The sequence below is a fragment of the Coregonus lavaretus genome (genome assembly GCF_964263955.1).
Source record: "Coregonus lavaretus genome assembly, contig: HAP1_SCAFFOLD_1735, whole genome shotgun sequence".
Lineage (NCBI taxonomy): Eukaryota > Metazoa > Chordata > Actinopteri > Salmoniformes > Salmonidae > Coregonus > Coregonus lavaretus.
The window spans coordinates 13,585-30,000 of NW_028164193.1; the positions used below are offsets into that span (position 1 = coordinate 13,585).

General features: G+C 46.5%; 1 protein-coding gene across 1 annotated transcript; it reads right to left on the reverse strand.

Annotated features, from left to right (window-relative positions):
* Positions 1-4,102: 4,102 nt before the first annotated feature.
* On the reverse strand, positions 4,103-11,014 carry LOC311117344 (F-box only protein 24-like; the record flags this gene model as incomplete). The annotated part of the gene is made up of 8 exons (XM_084192302.1): positions 4,103-4,396; positions 6,620-6,790; positions 6,909-7,040; positions 7,869-7,990; positions 8,119-8,277; positions 8,584-8,857; positions 9,115-9,386; positions 10,792-11,014. The coding sequence occupies 8 exons, from the start codon at positions 11,012-11,014 to the stop codon at positions 4,103-4,105; spliced, it is 1,647 nt and encodes a 548-aa protein (XP_084048428.1).
* Positions 11,015-16,416: the final 5,402 nt, after the last annotated feature.

Consider the following 16,416-nt stretch of genomic DNA (forward strand, 5'->3'; position numbering starts at 1 on the left):
AACCGGACCCTGCCGGAACCTTTCTATAAGTCAGTTTTGGATTGTTTTGTTCCAGAACCTATTTGGCCAGATCTGTTACCTCTTGTGGCATGAAAAGTAATTTTCACTTTTTGCAATGTAAAAATTATAATAAAAGCGTTCAAAGTTAATTCGAGTTGCCTCTTCATTAATTCTGCCCCCACAAAAAAAACGTTATGTGAAAAAGTAGATTTTCAGCCCCGGGCCTAATATTCGATTTGGGTTGGGACGGCCCGGGTTTATGGTTTTATGGTTTGAGACCAACGCGTGGCCGTGGCCGTGTGAGAAGTGAGCCAGTATCACTCGCATAACTAGAATGAGACTCACTTTCTATGCCTCTGATAGACATGAGCCTGCAACTCTCCTCTCTCCAGCGTTGCACTTCATCATTTATTTCCTTATAGAATCATCGCCGTGGGAACGGTGCTGGAGGATCTGCAGCAGCCCTGATGAATTTAAATACATTTGCCAAAGTTATAGAAGTACTGTTCTGTTCAGAAATAAATTAAATCATTCAAAATAGCCAAATACACCACGAGAAGGCCTATAATTTAGCCACAGAGGATCAATAGCTTTTTTTTCATAGCCTAGCTGTGGATTGTATCCCAATAACAAGGAATAGCCTACAGTCGGGAACGCGCGGCAAATCTGTCAGTAAAAAAACAGCACGCAGGCAAACAGGCCTTTCGCAATATTTCAAATACAAGAGAGGGAAAACACAGGCAGAGCCCCACCTTTTTTTAGCCCCACATATTTAGGGCTTGCCTGTTTTGCATGTTATTTTGGCATTAATACGTGTCACATGTCGGTTCGCAAACAATGTAAAAAAAGCCACATACAAACATGGTCTCTTTTTTGCTTTCTTGAGTAAGGCAGCTCCAAAATGCAGGTGTTTCAGCCTAGCTCAGTGCTTTCTGTGGTGGTGGGGCTGCCAGCGGGAAATATGGAGCATAGGGGTTGTTAATGTTGCGCTGTGATTGGCTCAGTGTTCTGTCACTCTTGGGGACACTATGTCACCGCCAAATCTAAGGGTAGAGCTCGAAAATTCAAGCCCCTTGGGTGCTGCCATAGAGTTACATTAGAAGTGCCCATCCAAGAAGGCTCAAGGTCATTGGCCACAGATAAAATGACGTCAAATCACGTTATATCTACAGTAGCTTTGATTGGACTGATCATGTCAACATCATACTTTCAAAATCTTAGCTAGCAGTCATCATCATGAATCAAGTCGACAATCTACTGGCAAATCCTTTTTATTCCTTGTCATATGAAGAGAAATAATGAAGAGAAATGATACACAAAATGTTTCGGAGCTCATCGGCCATTGGACATAAACATTACACAACAAGTTGGAAATCGCAAATTCAACAATGAGTGGTTTGGAAGGAATCAGTGGCTAACTGCAAGCATTGCAAAGCAATCACTAGCCTGCTATTCAGTGGCGTGGGTGTGTGGTCCCAAGTCTGGGTTTAAGGGTTTATTTTCCAAACTTAAAATTCTAAACATTCAACATTGGCCATGCTGTCAATCCAGCATGATTTCTACCACGCTCAAAACAACTGTTAACTCGGAACTGGGAAATCTGACTTCAATGAGTTCAAGACAACTGGGAACTCTGGAAAAAACGAGCTCCGACTGGGAAAATATGTTTTGAATGATCTTCCAACTCGGAACTCTGGAAAAAACGAGCTCCGACTGGGAAAATATGTTTTGAATGATCTTCCAACTCGGAATTGTAAGTCGGGAACTCAGGCCTCTTTCTACAGCTGCACCATCGAGAGCATCCTGACTGGTTGCATCACCGACTGGTATGGCAACTGCTAGGCCTCCGACCGCAAGGCACTACAGAGGGTAGTGCGTACGGCCCAGTACATCACTGGGGCCAAGCTTCCTGCCATCCAGGACCTCTATACCAGGCGGTGTCAGAGGAAGGCCCTAAAAGTTGTCAAAGACTCCTGCCACCCTAGTCATAGACTGTTCTCTCTGCTACCGCATGGCAAGCGGTACCGGAGCGCCAAGTCTAGGTCCAAAAGGCTTCTTAACAGCTTCTACCCCCAAGCCGTAAGACTCCTGAACAGCTAATCATGGCTAACCGGACTATTTGCATTTGCAAAATTTGATTTGATTTTGTAGTAAGCTGTTAGTAGCTTCACCCATATAATTTGGTATTTTTCCACTCTTAATTTCACCTACTGTTCTGACTTGGTGGTACACATGTAGCCTATAACCTGTTTTAGAGAAATATAATCAGATTCTGTCGCTGTACATTTCAAAAGTGCTGAACAAATAGTTATATTGACTACGTCCGTCCTAGCTCGCTCATTAATGTCTTAATAAATAATATAAATAATATGCCATTTAGCAGACGCTTTTATCCAAAGCGACTCACAGTCATGCGTGCATAAATTTTTTTGTGTATGGGTGGTCCCGGGGATCGAACCCACTACCTTGGCGTTACAAGCGCCGTGCTCTACCAGCTGAGCTACAGAGGACCACTAAATTACTGATTGCCTCTTATCCGCTCATCGTTCCCTTATGCCATAGTTTGTACATCTCAATTGTCTGTAGAAACCACATTTGTTTAAGCAAGTCAGCCATATCAGCTATGTTTTTTTAAAGGCAGTAAACTGTTTCGCTGCCAGACAAGCCTCCGTTGATAGCCAGGTGTTGAGACTGCTTTAGGCCCAAACAGTTTGTAGGCACCGCTTGTCACCGTGCAATTAATGTATTGTTTAGTGTTGTGTTGTGTTGTGTAGTGGCTTTGCTGGCATGCATCCCAATGTTTTTTTTATTTTTTTTGCCCCACAAAGATTTACATGCTAAAATCACCACTGCAAAGGGCTAATGCTGGAAAGAGAAGTCTCTATGCTGTAGGCTACCAAAATATTTGATCAACTTCCAAATATTGTTTTAGAGAGATAGGCTTTTGGTACGAGTGCATCGGCCATCACCAGCGAGTGAGCTGCACATAATTGGGTGAGTCAGTGAAACTGGAAAGCATTTTTAGGACTATAATTTCCTCCTCATATTGTAGCCTACAATATGTGTCTCCACACACCTAGGCCTAGGCTATTGACGGATTCAAGACAAGGTCGTTTTTATTGATCTCAGATTCTCAGTTTGTCAGTGTCAAAGTAGCCTGCCATTTTGATCATTTGTGCGGTATTAAAAAAGATTCTGCCAAAGTCTCCAGTCATGTAAAATGACGTAGAATTGCTTGAAATGTGTTTATGAAAGGCCAACATTTCCCAGACCATAGGCCACAAAATTTTTTTCCTATGTGCAACTTCTGTAAGTGCCTCAACTCTACTGCTCTATGCCACTACTCAAATGCGCTGAAATGCATGCAATGCTTTATTATATAGGGGATTATATAGGTGAATATATAGGTGATTAATATAGGTGATGCGTTCCGATATCTCAGAACTCCCCAGGTCACCCCCCTCTCGCGTTCACTTTTTGTTCAGACACCTCCCGATTGACAAATTAAGAACTGATTTTAGCTAACCCTAAACCTTTTCCTAACCTTAACCTAAGTCTCCTAACCTGCCTTGTTAATTATCCTAACCTGCTATGTAAGTTCTCCTAACCTGCCTTGTTAATTATCCTAACCTGCTATGTAAGTTCTCCTAACCTGCCTTGTTAATTATCCTAACCTGCTACATAAGTTCTCCTAACCTGCCTTGTTAATTATCCTAACCTGCTACATAAGTTCTCCTAACCTGCCTTGTTAATTATCCTAACCTGCTATGTAAGTTCTCCTAACCTGCTACGTAAGTTCTCCTAACCTGCCTTGTTAATTATCCTAACCTGCTACGTAAGTTCTCCTAACCTGCTATGAAAACATCACTTCCAGTCGTAGCTGTAGTAGCTCTAGTCAGAACCGTGATTCAGGGATACAGGATGGAGGGATTCATTCATTTGACACAAACACTGATGCTGCTTTTTTTATTAAGCAAAGTAAAACATAAAATGTGGGTGGAGTCTTTGGCCACAATTGTTTCATATAGCTTAAGAAAAACCAATAGAAAATACCATTTATTTCTGTTGGGACAAACAAAAGTGGCATTGTTGGTGAATGTGGTTATGACTGGCCGCTGGGCTCGTCAGACACGGGCCGGATGGCGATCAGCGCTTGGACCAGGAACTCCCTGTGGGCGGGGTTAATGGTCATGTGCCTCTGCACGGCCCAGCGGAGAATGTCCACCTTTTGCCCCAGACTCTCACACTCCCTCAGCTGGGCTAGTTGCCAGATCAGCCTCTCCCTCTCATCTCTCTCCACCGCACGCTCCTCCTCAGCCTCTTCCTTTACAGGTGGGGGGCAGCGGAACAGGGGGGTCTCGGCAATGTCATGGCAACAGAGCAGGAAGAGGCAGTCCTTGGAGGCGCAGAGAGAGCGGGCGGCACGGGGCACCTTGGGGGAGGGAGGGAGAGAGAGAGAGAGAGAGAGAGAGAGAGAGAGAGATTAAAGATGAGAGTACTAAGAATAGGTCTTCTTCTTTGGTATTATGGCGTTCACACATTTAGTTTGTGCATGCCGCCACCTACTGTGCAGGAGTGTATCGTCGATCACGTTCAATTTTTTGTCATAAAAAAACGAACCCTCCACTATTACATAAAAATGTAACACCCCATTCCACTACTTTGACCCTAACTGACCCTAGACCAGTCCAACAGCCTGGGAGGACAGGACTCTTTTGTTCAACACACCTTGTAACTCTTCTGCAGTGAAACCTCGTACACCCAAGTACTTCTCTGCAGCTGCCACCACAACATCTATTCTCTGTGATTTACGTTCCATTTCTGCGGTACAGTTGGCTGTACCGCAGCTTCCAGTTGAAGCTCGCATCCGTTACAAGACCATGGTGCTTGCCTATGGAGCAGTGAGGGGAACGGCACCTCCGTACCTTCAGGCTCTGATCAGTCCCTACACCCAAACGAGGGCATTGCGTTCATCCACCTCTGGCCTGCTGGCTCCCCTTCCTCTGCGGAAGCATAGTTCCCGCTCAGCCCAGTCAAAACTGTTCGCTGCTCTGGCACCCCAATGGTGGAACAAGCTCCCTCACGACGCCAGGACAGCGGAGTCACCTCACCACCTTCCGGAGACATTTGAAACCCCACCTCTTTAAGGAATACCTGGGATAGGATAAAGTAATCCTTCTACCCCCCCCCCCCCAAAAAATTGTTTTTGTATTGTTAAGTGGTTAACCCACTGGCTATAGGGTGAATGCACCAATTTGTAAGTCGCTCTGGATAAGAGCGTCTGCTAAATGACTTAAATGTAAATGTAAATGTAAATGCCAAGAGTGCCAACCTTACTGAAGCACTAATTGGAAGTAACCCATCATCCTCTTCTCTCTTCACTGCCTCAGTATATGACACCTTCTGTTCTACTCTGACCCTGGCATCCTCAACCTGTCTCTCTCCCACCGGTCACTTCTGATCCCCAGCAACATGGGCACCCCCACAATTTGACACACCACAGTTTTTTCCTCCGATACTACACATTCCTTTGTCCCATGCCCTCCTGCAAACTTCTCACATCTCGGAATCTCCCTCCTACACAATGCTGCAACATGACCATATGCTTGGCATCTGAAACACCTTAGTGGGTTCGGCACAAAAGCTCTCACGGAAAATAATTTACATATCCTATCATGACTTTGTCAAGTAGAGACTCAAAACTCAGAAGGACAGACAGTGTCTTCTCAGTTTCACTACGCTCGCCACCGAGTCTGTGTCACACCAAATGGCGGGCGTCACAGACACAGGGAATCTTCAACTTCAGTTGCTCCACCTCAACACTTAACGCCACCCCAGTAATCACTCCTTTGAAAGGCGCCCTGCTCCGGAGAAGTCACAGGTTTTGTCCCGAGGCCTGTGACGTGAAGCGTCCGCTCCCTCTGGGGCGGAAGAAACACAGAAAATGTTCACTAGTCCACTTCCAGTTACCTTCACCCATTTAACAGTACTCTACGTCTTTCCTACCCAGCCTGAGACTACATATGGATCAGCCAAAAAGGCAGGGATCCACTTCCTCCAAAAGTTTCACTCCCACTGGGCCAGAATCATCCTTTGCATGACCATCGGGGCCGAGGCTTGGACTCTGAGGTCTTCACCACACCTGCCACCGCAGGTACAGTAATTCATCCTCTTGTCAGGTTCAATTTCTGAGACAGCAGAGTACGGGTTGTGCTTGGCGCCATTCTTCCTCAACACTCGGCTCTTCTCCTTCTTCCTCGCTGTCCATAACCACATCTCTCCATTCACCATGCTCATGCCGAGCCTTCATCCGCTGTATCGTTTGCAGAACACACACTGATGGCCTTTTTTCCAATACCCAACTGCTGTTCCTTAGCCCGATTTACCATGTCTGGCTATCTCTGGCCTCTCCATGCTCGCAAAACGTGGGCTACTCTGCCTCTGAGGGCAGCGTCCGTCTCACTCCTCCTGTCGCAATGCCTGATGGTCAATCCCAAATATAGGTCTATAGCTAGCTAGATAATTAACCAATCAAACAGCGAGATAATTCATCAATCACACAGCTAGATAATTAACCAATCAAACGCCCAGAGGGAGATTACAAAGGGTGCAGCCTTACCCTGATGCTCAGCTTGACGAACACAGCGCTTCCCTTGGAGCAGCCGGGCAGTCGACGTCCTCCTCCACAGCCACAGCCCTGTACTTCCTTCACTCCAGACTCCCCCTGCAGCAGGGCAAGCGAGTGGTTCAGTCCACACCACACCTCCACTGGAGTCATGGACAGCACCACCTAAAACAGAGGAGAGGGGAATTGTTACCTGATGGATTTTTATATTGTTGTGTTAGAAATGTAGTTTCAACTGGAAACTGGACAGTAAAGGCATACAAGAGAGGAAGCACAGACACACCTCGGTGGGTTCGCCGCGGTCGATCTTATCTCCTGTGCCAAGCTGTCCGTAGCGGTTGCTGCCCTGCATGAAGACACGGCCACAGTCGTCCAGCAGGCACAGGTGGCTCAGTCCCAGAGAGCACTTCACCACCTAGCAGAGGTCAAAGGTAACTCAGTTGTAGGTTTGAATCCTGCATGCATGGACCATATATAATAATGGGCCATATATACTAATGACCATATATAGTAATGACCATATATACTAATGACCATATATACTAATGGACTATATATACTAATGACCATATATACTAATGACCATATATACTAATGACCATATATACTAATGACCATATATATACTAATGACAATATATACTAATGACCATATATACTAATGACCATATATACTAATGACCATATATACTAATGACCATATATACTAATGGACCATATATACTAATGACCATATATACTAATGACCATATATACTAATGACAATATATACTAATGACCATATATACTAATGACCATATATACTAATGACCATATATACTAATGACCATAGATACTAATGACCATATATACTAATGGTCAGGTAGACTGTTTGGAGTGTATAACTGACTGAAAAAAAAATAAGATATCCCCTCCACTACTGAAACCACTGATATATATCCTAATAGACCATATATACAATACTCTTAGAAAAAAAGGTGCTATCTAGAACCTAATAGAGGTTATTCGTCTGTCCCAAAAGGAGAACCCTTTAAAGAACCCTTTTCGGTTCCATGTAAAACCCTTTCCACAGAGGGTTATACATGGAACCCAAAATACTTCTACCTGGAACCACAAAGGGTTCTCCTACGGGGACAGCTGTAGAATCCCTTTAGAACCCTTTTTTTTTCTCTAAGAGTGTACCTGGAGAAGTGTTAACTGTTGCTGTGAAACAAAAGTGTGTTTGGGGCAATGTGTCTCAGTACCTTATAGGGCAGGGAGAGCGGCAGAGGGGTGTGGATGTCATGGGGGTTGTAACCCTGCTGGGTCCCAAAGAACTGACGATACACACCAGCGGAGTGAACCTCCAGATAGACTGAACCCTCACCTGAGAGCGAGAGAGGGTTATGACAAATGTTTATACTAGCTTGGATGTAAAACTTTCATTTACTGAACCAAGGCTTCTTTCCAATGGAGTCACTCCCGAAACAATGCTAACTGCGCTGTGATATTCACCTGTGAGGCAGAGGACGCTACTGTAGCTGGTGTGGACCTGAGCGACGGGCAGGTGAGGCAGAGAGATGCTGATCTTCTTCAGAGCCAGATGCACGGTGTAGGAACGAGGCGTGTTCATCTGGGTCTCATTCACAGACAGCGCATAAACCTTCCCAGTATCTGAGGGTGAGAGAGAGAGATACAATTCAGAGACGAGGAGAAATAAGTCGGTTTTTTACTTACTTACTTACTTCATTTATTTGTCAGGGACCTTGTAAACTATATACAGTGTATATATATATATATATATATATATATATATATATATATATATATATATATATATATTAAATCAAATTTAATTAATTACGTTTAATTCACGGTGTGGCATTCAGTTGTAAAACTCCCCACATCAAACTTTAAATTGAAAATCCATTTGAAATGAAAATCAACCAATCAGACCGTCTGATGTTCAGAGACACTGACCAGTGACCAGTAGCAGGACCCTGTTGACCTCAGAGCCGGTGAGGCGGAGCTGTATGAAAGTCAGGGAGGGGTGAAAGGTCATCCGGAACACCCTCTGGCTGGTGTCCTGCTGGTACACCTCCACACAGTCACACCGCGGAGGGGAGGGAGGGGGGGCCGAGCCGTGGGGGCCGGGCCAGCTGGGGGGTGTGTCCTCTGCATCACCGTTGGTACGGCTCACCAGGACGTATATGTACTGACGGAAGGAGTTGTCGCTACGGGGGTCCACGGCAAACTATGGGGGAGGAGAGAGAGGAACAGAGAGTGTGTGTGTGTGTGTGTGTGTGTGTGTGTGTGTGTGGGGGAGGAGGGGGTTATAAAGTGTTCAAGCTAAAGTTTAGGTTCTATTTTTTGGTTGTCCCACCCTACCTGTCACACTCCAACTTCTTTCCTAGTCTCTCTTAAAAGCTAGTCATACTATTTCAATACTAGCAATACTGGCTAGCTAAATAGCTTGAGGATACCTCCCTCTTACTTTTACCCCCGACTCACATCTTTGGCATTCTGACACAGCATAGCGTGGCGTGCGGCCCTCCTCCAGGTCATGTGACCGCGGAGCGATGACGTCACGGCGTTGCGCAGCAGGAAGATGGTGCCCTGGTAGTCAAACAGCAGGAGGTGGTCCCGGGTGGGCAGGGACCTTCTGTAGCCCAGTGCCAGGGGAGGAACCACGGCCAGGGACACAGAGGGACCCCCGGACCTGCACCACTGGGGGGTCCGGGACCCCCCACCGCCCAAACGCTGCATCTGGAGGCCCTGGGAGTCTGCGGGGAGGAGAGAGAGGGTTACGGAATGTCTTGAGTGGAACTGATTCAATAGATCATTGTTATATTTTGTTGATTTGATCTTGTTTCATTTTCTGTTTTTCTCAGGAGACAGTGTTTTCATATGTGATGGTATCATTCATAGTGGTCAAAGGATGATGAATACTGAACAAAAATATAAACGCAACATGTAAAGTGTTGGTCCCATGTTTCATGAGCTGAAATAAAAGATCCCAGAAATGTTCCATATGCACAAAAAGCTTATTTCGCTCAATTTTGTTGCAGAAATGTGTTTCCATCCCTGTTAGTGAGCATTTCTCCTTTGCCAAGATAATCCATCCACCTGACAGGTGTGGCATATCAATAAGCTGATTAAACAGTATAATCATTACACAGATCCACCTTGTGCTGGGGACAATAAAAGGCCACTCTAAAATGTGCAGTTATGTCACACAACACAATGCCACAGGTGTCTCAAGTTTTGAGGGAGTGTGCAATTGGCATGCTGACTGCAGGAATGTCCACCAGAGCTGTTGCCAGAGAATGTAATGTTAATTTCTCTACCATAAGCCGCCTCCAACGTCGTTTTAGAGAATTTGGCAGTACGTCCAACCGGCCTCACAACCGCAGACCACATGTATGGCGTTTGCTGAGGTCAACGTTGCGAACAGAGTGCCCCATGGTGGCGGTGGGGTTATGGTATGGGCAGGCATAAGCTACGGGCAATGAACACAATTGCATTTTATCAATGGTAATTTGAATGCACAGAGATACCGTGACGAGATCCTGAGGCCCATTGTCGTGCCATTCATCCACCGCCATCACCTCATGTTTCAGCATGATAATGCACGGCCACATATCACAAGGATCTGTACACAATTCCTGGAAGCTGAAAATGTCCCAGTTCTTCTATAGCCTGCATACTCACCAGACATGTCACCCATTGAGTATGTTTGGGATGCTCTGGATCGACGTGTACGACAGCGTGTTCCAGTTCCCACCAATATCCATCAACTTCGCATAGCCATTGAAGAGGAGTGGGACAACATTCCACAGGCCACAATCAACAGCCTGATTAACTCTATGTGAAGGAGATGTGTCGCGCTGCATGAGGCAAATGGTGGTCACACCAGATACTGACTGGTTTTCTGATCCACGCCCCTACCATTTTTTAAAGGTATCTGTGACCAACAGATGCGTATCTGTATTCCCAGTCATGTGAAATCCATAGATTAGGGCCTAATGAATTCATTTCAATTAACTATATTTCCTTATATGAACGGTAACTCAGTAAAATCTTTGAAATTGTTGCATGTTGAATTTATATTTTTGTTCAGTGTATATTAAAACAGAGCAAAATACATTTGATTAGCTCTACAGACCCAGTCCCTCCATCTATTCTTACATTTCAAGATGGCTGTCCTTCGCCAGTCGTTGGGCGGCGCAGTGGAAGGCTGCTGCGTCCCGGTTGCCTGGCGATGGCAGAGCCGTCTCCAGAGGGAGGAGCTTAGGCTCAGCTGGTAGTAGGTGCTGCAGGTGGCTCCAAAGGCGATGACATCACTGACTGACACTCTGGATAGAATCTCCTCCAGCTTGAGTGTGATTGGTTGGAGATTGAGATAGATCATTTTATGAGTAGATATACAGCAGAGACCATCATGTCACAATGTTCAAACCTATATTCTAAACCTGCTTAGATTGACAGTTTATGTAACAAATGGGAAAGTTACACTTCCAGTGTGTGATCACATGTGTTTAATAGACTTATTTTGCACTTTACCATTTTAATGATACTCTCCACACAGTGTTATGTGGTTATCTCACCAGCTCAGGTGGCAAAGACCGAATAGTTGTCCAGTGTTCTACACCATCCTTAGCTGGTGGGTTAGTCCTTCTCCTCTTTGGCTTGAAACATAGAAGCGCTCATTTTCACTTTTCTGACAATCTTTTATCTATGAATTTCACTTTAAGAAATACTGTCCTTATCTCAACGTACCGTTGGTGGCGCCTCAGCTCTGTCATACCCACAGGCGAAGTTGGAACGGAGCTTTCCTGTCTCTTTATTTGGCCTCTCATCCATTTCTTATTAAAAAACGTTTTGATTTTAACTTAGAAAATATGAAGTGGTTCCTCCTTTGCACGTGTGCAAATATTTGAAAACATTTTTCAGAATGTCTGTTCTTTGAGCCAGTGTTCTAGAAGTCGTCATGGTAAACTTTGTTTTGGAATCATAAGCTATTGTTGAGTGATTCTAGAACGTTGTTGTTGACCCATTGTGAGGTGCTTCAATTTTCTTCTAAACCAGTGGATCCTAAACATGTACTTATTGTGTACCCCTAATAAGCCATATGATCTCACTACATGTCCCTTTGGCAACACATTTGCAAGCAGATACCTTCCTGATAATTCCCATACCGTCTTATGGTATTCACCCATTATACATACACTCAATTGATAGAAAGGGAAATCAATTGACAGATAGTTATTTAAAAAATCTAACACATTGAACTAGATACAGCAGACAGAAGATTAGCTTACAACTAATAATAGCAACGGTGAAACTTATGATCTAATATGTGTCTCATTTTGTGTTAACTTGAAAGATCCTATCCATGACAAATCGGCTCATTTTTATTTGAAGGTCACAGTGTTTGGAAACTGTTCATGGAGATTTAGAATAAGTGTGATTGGAGAAGTGAGGAACCCTTGAGTCATGAAACCAGAGCGTGACCAAGGCCTCTTCAGTTTCTGGTTCACTGCAGTGTTAATGTGCAACAGGCTCCAGAGAGTGTCTGTGTGTTTGTGTGTGTGTGGTGTAAAGTACTTAAATAAAAATACTTTAAAGTACTACTTAAGTAGTTTTTTGGGGTATCTGTACTTTACTTTACTATTTATATATTTTACAAGTTTTACTTTTTCTTTTATTCCTAAAGAAATAATGTACTTTTTACTCCATACATTTTCCCTGACACTCAAAAGTACTCATTACATTTTGAATGCTTAGCAGTTCAGGAAAATGGTCTAATTCACACACTTATCATGACAACATCCCTGGTCATCCCTACTGCCTCTGATCTGGTGGACTCACTAAACACACATACTTCATTTGTAAATGATGTCTGAGTGTTGGAGTGTGCCCCTGGCTATCCGTAAATAAATAAATAAATACTAAATTGGTGCCGTCTTGCTTGCTTAATTTAAAGAATTTGCAATGATTTTTACTTTTGATACTTAAGTATATTTTAGCAATTACATTTACTTTTGATACTGAAGTATATTTAAAACCAAATACTTTTAGACTTTTACTCAAGTAGTATTTTACTGGGTGACTTTCACTTTTACTTGAGTAATTTTCTATTAAGGTATCTTTACTTTTCCTCAAGTATGACAATTGGATACTTTGTGTGTGTGTGTGTGTGTGTGTCATTCACTGTCTCGCAAAACACGACACGCACAGCTGGTGGTGGGCTGGTCACCAATCACATACCTCTCATTCTCAGGCATTCTCTTTCAGCAGGCACTCATTCACTCTCTCTCTCTCTGCCCTTGTGTCTCTCTCTCTCTCTCGCTCTATCGCTCTCTCGCTTTCTCTCTCTCTCTCCCTCATTCGCTCTCTCTCTCTCCCTCATTCGCTCTCTCGCTCTCTCCCTCATTCACTCTCTCTCTCGCTCCCTCATTCACTCTCTCTCGCTCCCTCATTCTCTCTCCCTCTGCCCCTGTGTCACTCTCTCTCTCCCTCATTCGCTCTCTCGCTCTCTCCCTCATTCACTCTCTCTCTCGCTCCCTCATTCACTCTCTCTCACTCCCTCATTCTCTCTCCATCTGCCCCTGTGTCACTCGCTCTCTCTCTCTCTAACTCATTCACTCTCTCTCTCTCTCTCTCTCTCCCTCATTCACTTTTTCACTCTGCCCGTGTCTCCATCCAATTTCAATTTAAGGGATTTATTGGCATGGCAAAAATATGTTTACATTGCCAAAGCAAGTGAAATAGATAATAAACAAAAGTGAAATAAACAATAAAAAATTAACAGTAAACATGACACTCACAAAAGTTCCAAAAGAATAAAGACATTTCAAATGTCATATTATGTCTATATACAGTGTTGTAATGATGTGGAAATAGTTAAAGTACAAATGGGAAAATAAATAAACATAACTATGGGTTGTATTTACAATGGTGTTTGTTCACTGGTTGCCCTTTTCTTTTGGCAACCGGTCACAAATCTTGCTGCTGTGATGGCACACTGTGATATTTCACCCAATAGATATGGGAGTTGATCAAAATTGGATTTGTTTTTGAATTCATTTTGTGGGCAGTGTGCACATAGCCTGTCTTCTCTTGAGAGCCAGATCTGCCTACGGCTGTCACGCCCTGACCTTAGAGATCACCTGTATTCTCTGTTTGGTTAGGTCAGGGTGTGATTTGGATAGAATCTAGTGTATCTATTTCTATGTTGGCCGGGTGTGGTTCCCAATCAGAGGCAGCTGTCCATCGTTGTCTCTGATTGGGGATCATACTTAGGCAGCCATTTTGCCTACCTTTAGTTGTGGGATCTTGTTTCTGTTTCGGCTTGTTGCTGTTAGTGTTTAGAATGTCACGTTCAGTTGCGTTTGTTATTGTGTCAAGTGTTTATTTAATAAATTAAACATGTACGCATACCACACTGCACCTTGGTCCGATCCTTTATACAACGAACGTGACAGAAGATCCCACCACCAACGGACCAAGCAGCGTGGCCAGGAGGAGCAGACTCCCTGGACACAGGTGGGGAAGACATTTTGGACATGGGAGGAGATATTAGCCGGTAAAGGACCCTGGGCGAAGGAAGAAACACAGGCAGGAGAGGCTCGACGCCGACGCCGACGGTGCCGACCGCGAAGGAAGCACGAGAGGCAGCCCCAAGATAAAAAATGTTTTTGGGGGGGGCACACGGAGCAGAAGGAGGCCCTGAAAGGGCTGACTGTGGAGGAAGAGGAGGCCGCTATTATAGAGGTCCTCCAAGACATGCAGCTCAGCACTCTGAGAGAGGAGATAACTACCTTACGGGGGCTGTTAGCTAAGCGAGAGCAGGAGAGCTCCCTTCAGAGGGAGGCGCTGCAGGAGTCCCACAGGGAGAAGGAGTCAGTGGATGCACGGAGAGAGGAGCTGGTTAGGCAACGGGAGGAGCTGAGAGAGGAGTTAACCCTAGAGCAAAAGAGAACGCAGTCCTTAGAGCAGAGGCTGGCGGAGTAGAGCCAACTCACCGCACTCGCGTTAAGGAGCGTGGGACCATACAGGCACCCTGTTATGCTGTGATACGCACTGTATCTCCAGTGCACATTCACAGCCCGGTGGGCTTGGTGCCCGCGCCCCGCTCTTGCCGGGCTAAAATGAGCGTTCAGCCAGGACGGCCCGTACCTGCTCCTCGCACCAAACCAGTGTAGCATATCCCCAGCCTGGTACGGCACGTGCCTGCTCCTCACACCAGACCAGTGGTGCATATCCCCAGCCTGGTACGGCACGTGCCTGCTCCTCACACCAGACCAGTGGTGCATATCCCCAGCCTGGTACGGCCCGTACCTGCTCCTCACACCAGACCAGTGGTGCATATCCCCAGCCTGGTACGGCCCGTACCTGCTCCTCAGACCAGACCAGTGGTGCATATCCCCAGCCTGGTACGGTATGTGCCTGCTCCTCACACCAGACCAGTGGTGCATATCCCCAGCCTGGTACGGCACGTACCTGCTCCTCACACCAGACCAGTGGTGCATATCCCCAGCCTGGTACGGCCCGTACCTGCTCCTCAGACCAGACCAGTGGTGCATATCCCCAGCCTGGTACGGCACGTGCCTGCTCCTCACACCAGACCAGTGGTGCATATCCCCAGCCTGGTACGGCACGTGCCTGCTCCTCACACCAGACCAGTGGTGCATATCCCCAGCCTGGTACGGCACGTGCCTGCTCCTCACACCAGACCAGTGGTGCATATCCCCAGCCTGGTACGGCACGTACCTGCTCCTCACACCAGACCAGTGGTGCATATCCCCAGCCTGGTACGGCACGTGCCTGCTCCTCACACCAGACCAGTGGTGCATATCCCCAGCCTGGTACGGCCCGTGCCTGCTCCTCACACCAGACCAGTGGTGCATATCCCCAGCCTGGTACGGCCCGTGCCTGCTCCTCACACCAGACCAGTGGTGCATATCCCCAGCCTGGTACGGCACGTGCCTGCTCCTCACACCAGACCAGTGGTGCATATCCCCAGCCTGGTACGGCACGTACCTGCTCCTCACACCAGACCAGTGGTGCATATCCCCAGCCTGGTACGGCACGTACCTGCTCCTCACACCAGACCAGTGTTGCATATCCCCAGCCTGGTACGGCCCGTGCCTGCTCCTCACACCAGACCAGTGGTGCATATCCCCAGCATGGTACGGCCCGTGCCTGCTCCTCACACCAGACCAGTGGTGCATATCCCCAGCCTGGTACGGCACATGCCTGCTCCTCACACCAGACCAGTGGTGCATATCCCCAGCCTGGTACGGCCCGTGCCTGCTCCTCACACCAGACCAGTGGTGCATATCCCCAGCCTGGTACGGCACGTACCTGCTCCTCACACCAGACCAGTGGTGCATATCCCCAGCCTGGTACGGCACGTACCTGCTCCTCACACCAGACCAGTGGTGCATATCCCCAGCCTGGTACGGCACGTACCTGCTCCTCACACCAGACCAGTGGTGCATATCCCCAGCCTGGTACGGCCCGTGCCTGCTCCTCACACCAGACCAGTGGTGCATATCCCCAGCCTGGTACGGCACGTACCTGCTCCAGCCTGGTACGGCACGACCTCTAGCGAGGGTCCTCTGCTCCTCTCCGGTGCCAGAGCAGTCCGCTCCACCGGTGCCAAGTCCAGCTCCGGTCAGCTGCTCCTCTCCAGTGCCAGAGCAGTCCACTCCACCGGTGCCTAGTCCAGCTCCGGTCAGCTGCTCCACTCCAGTGCCAGACCAGTCCGCTCCACCGGTGCCAAGTCCAGCTCCGGTTATCTGCTCC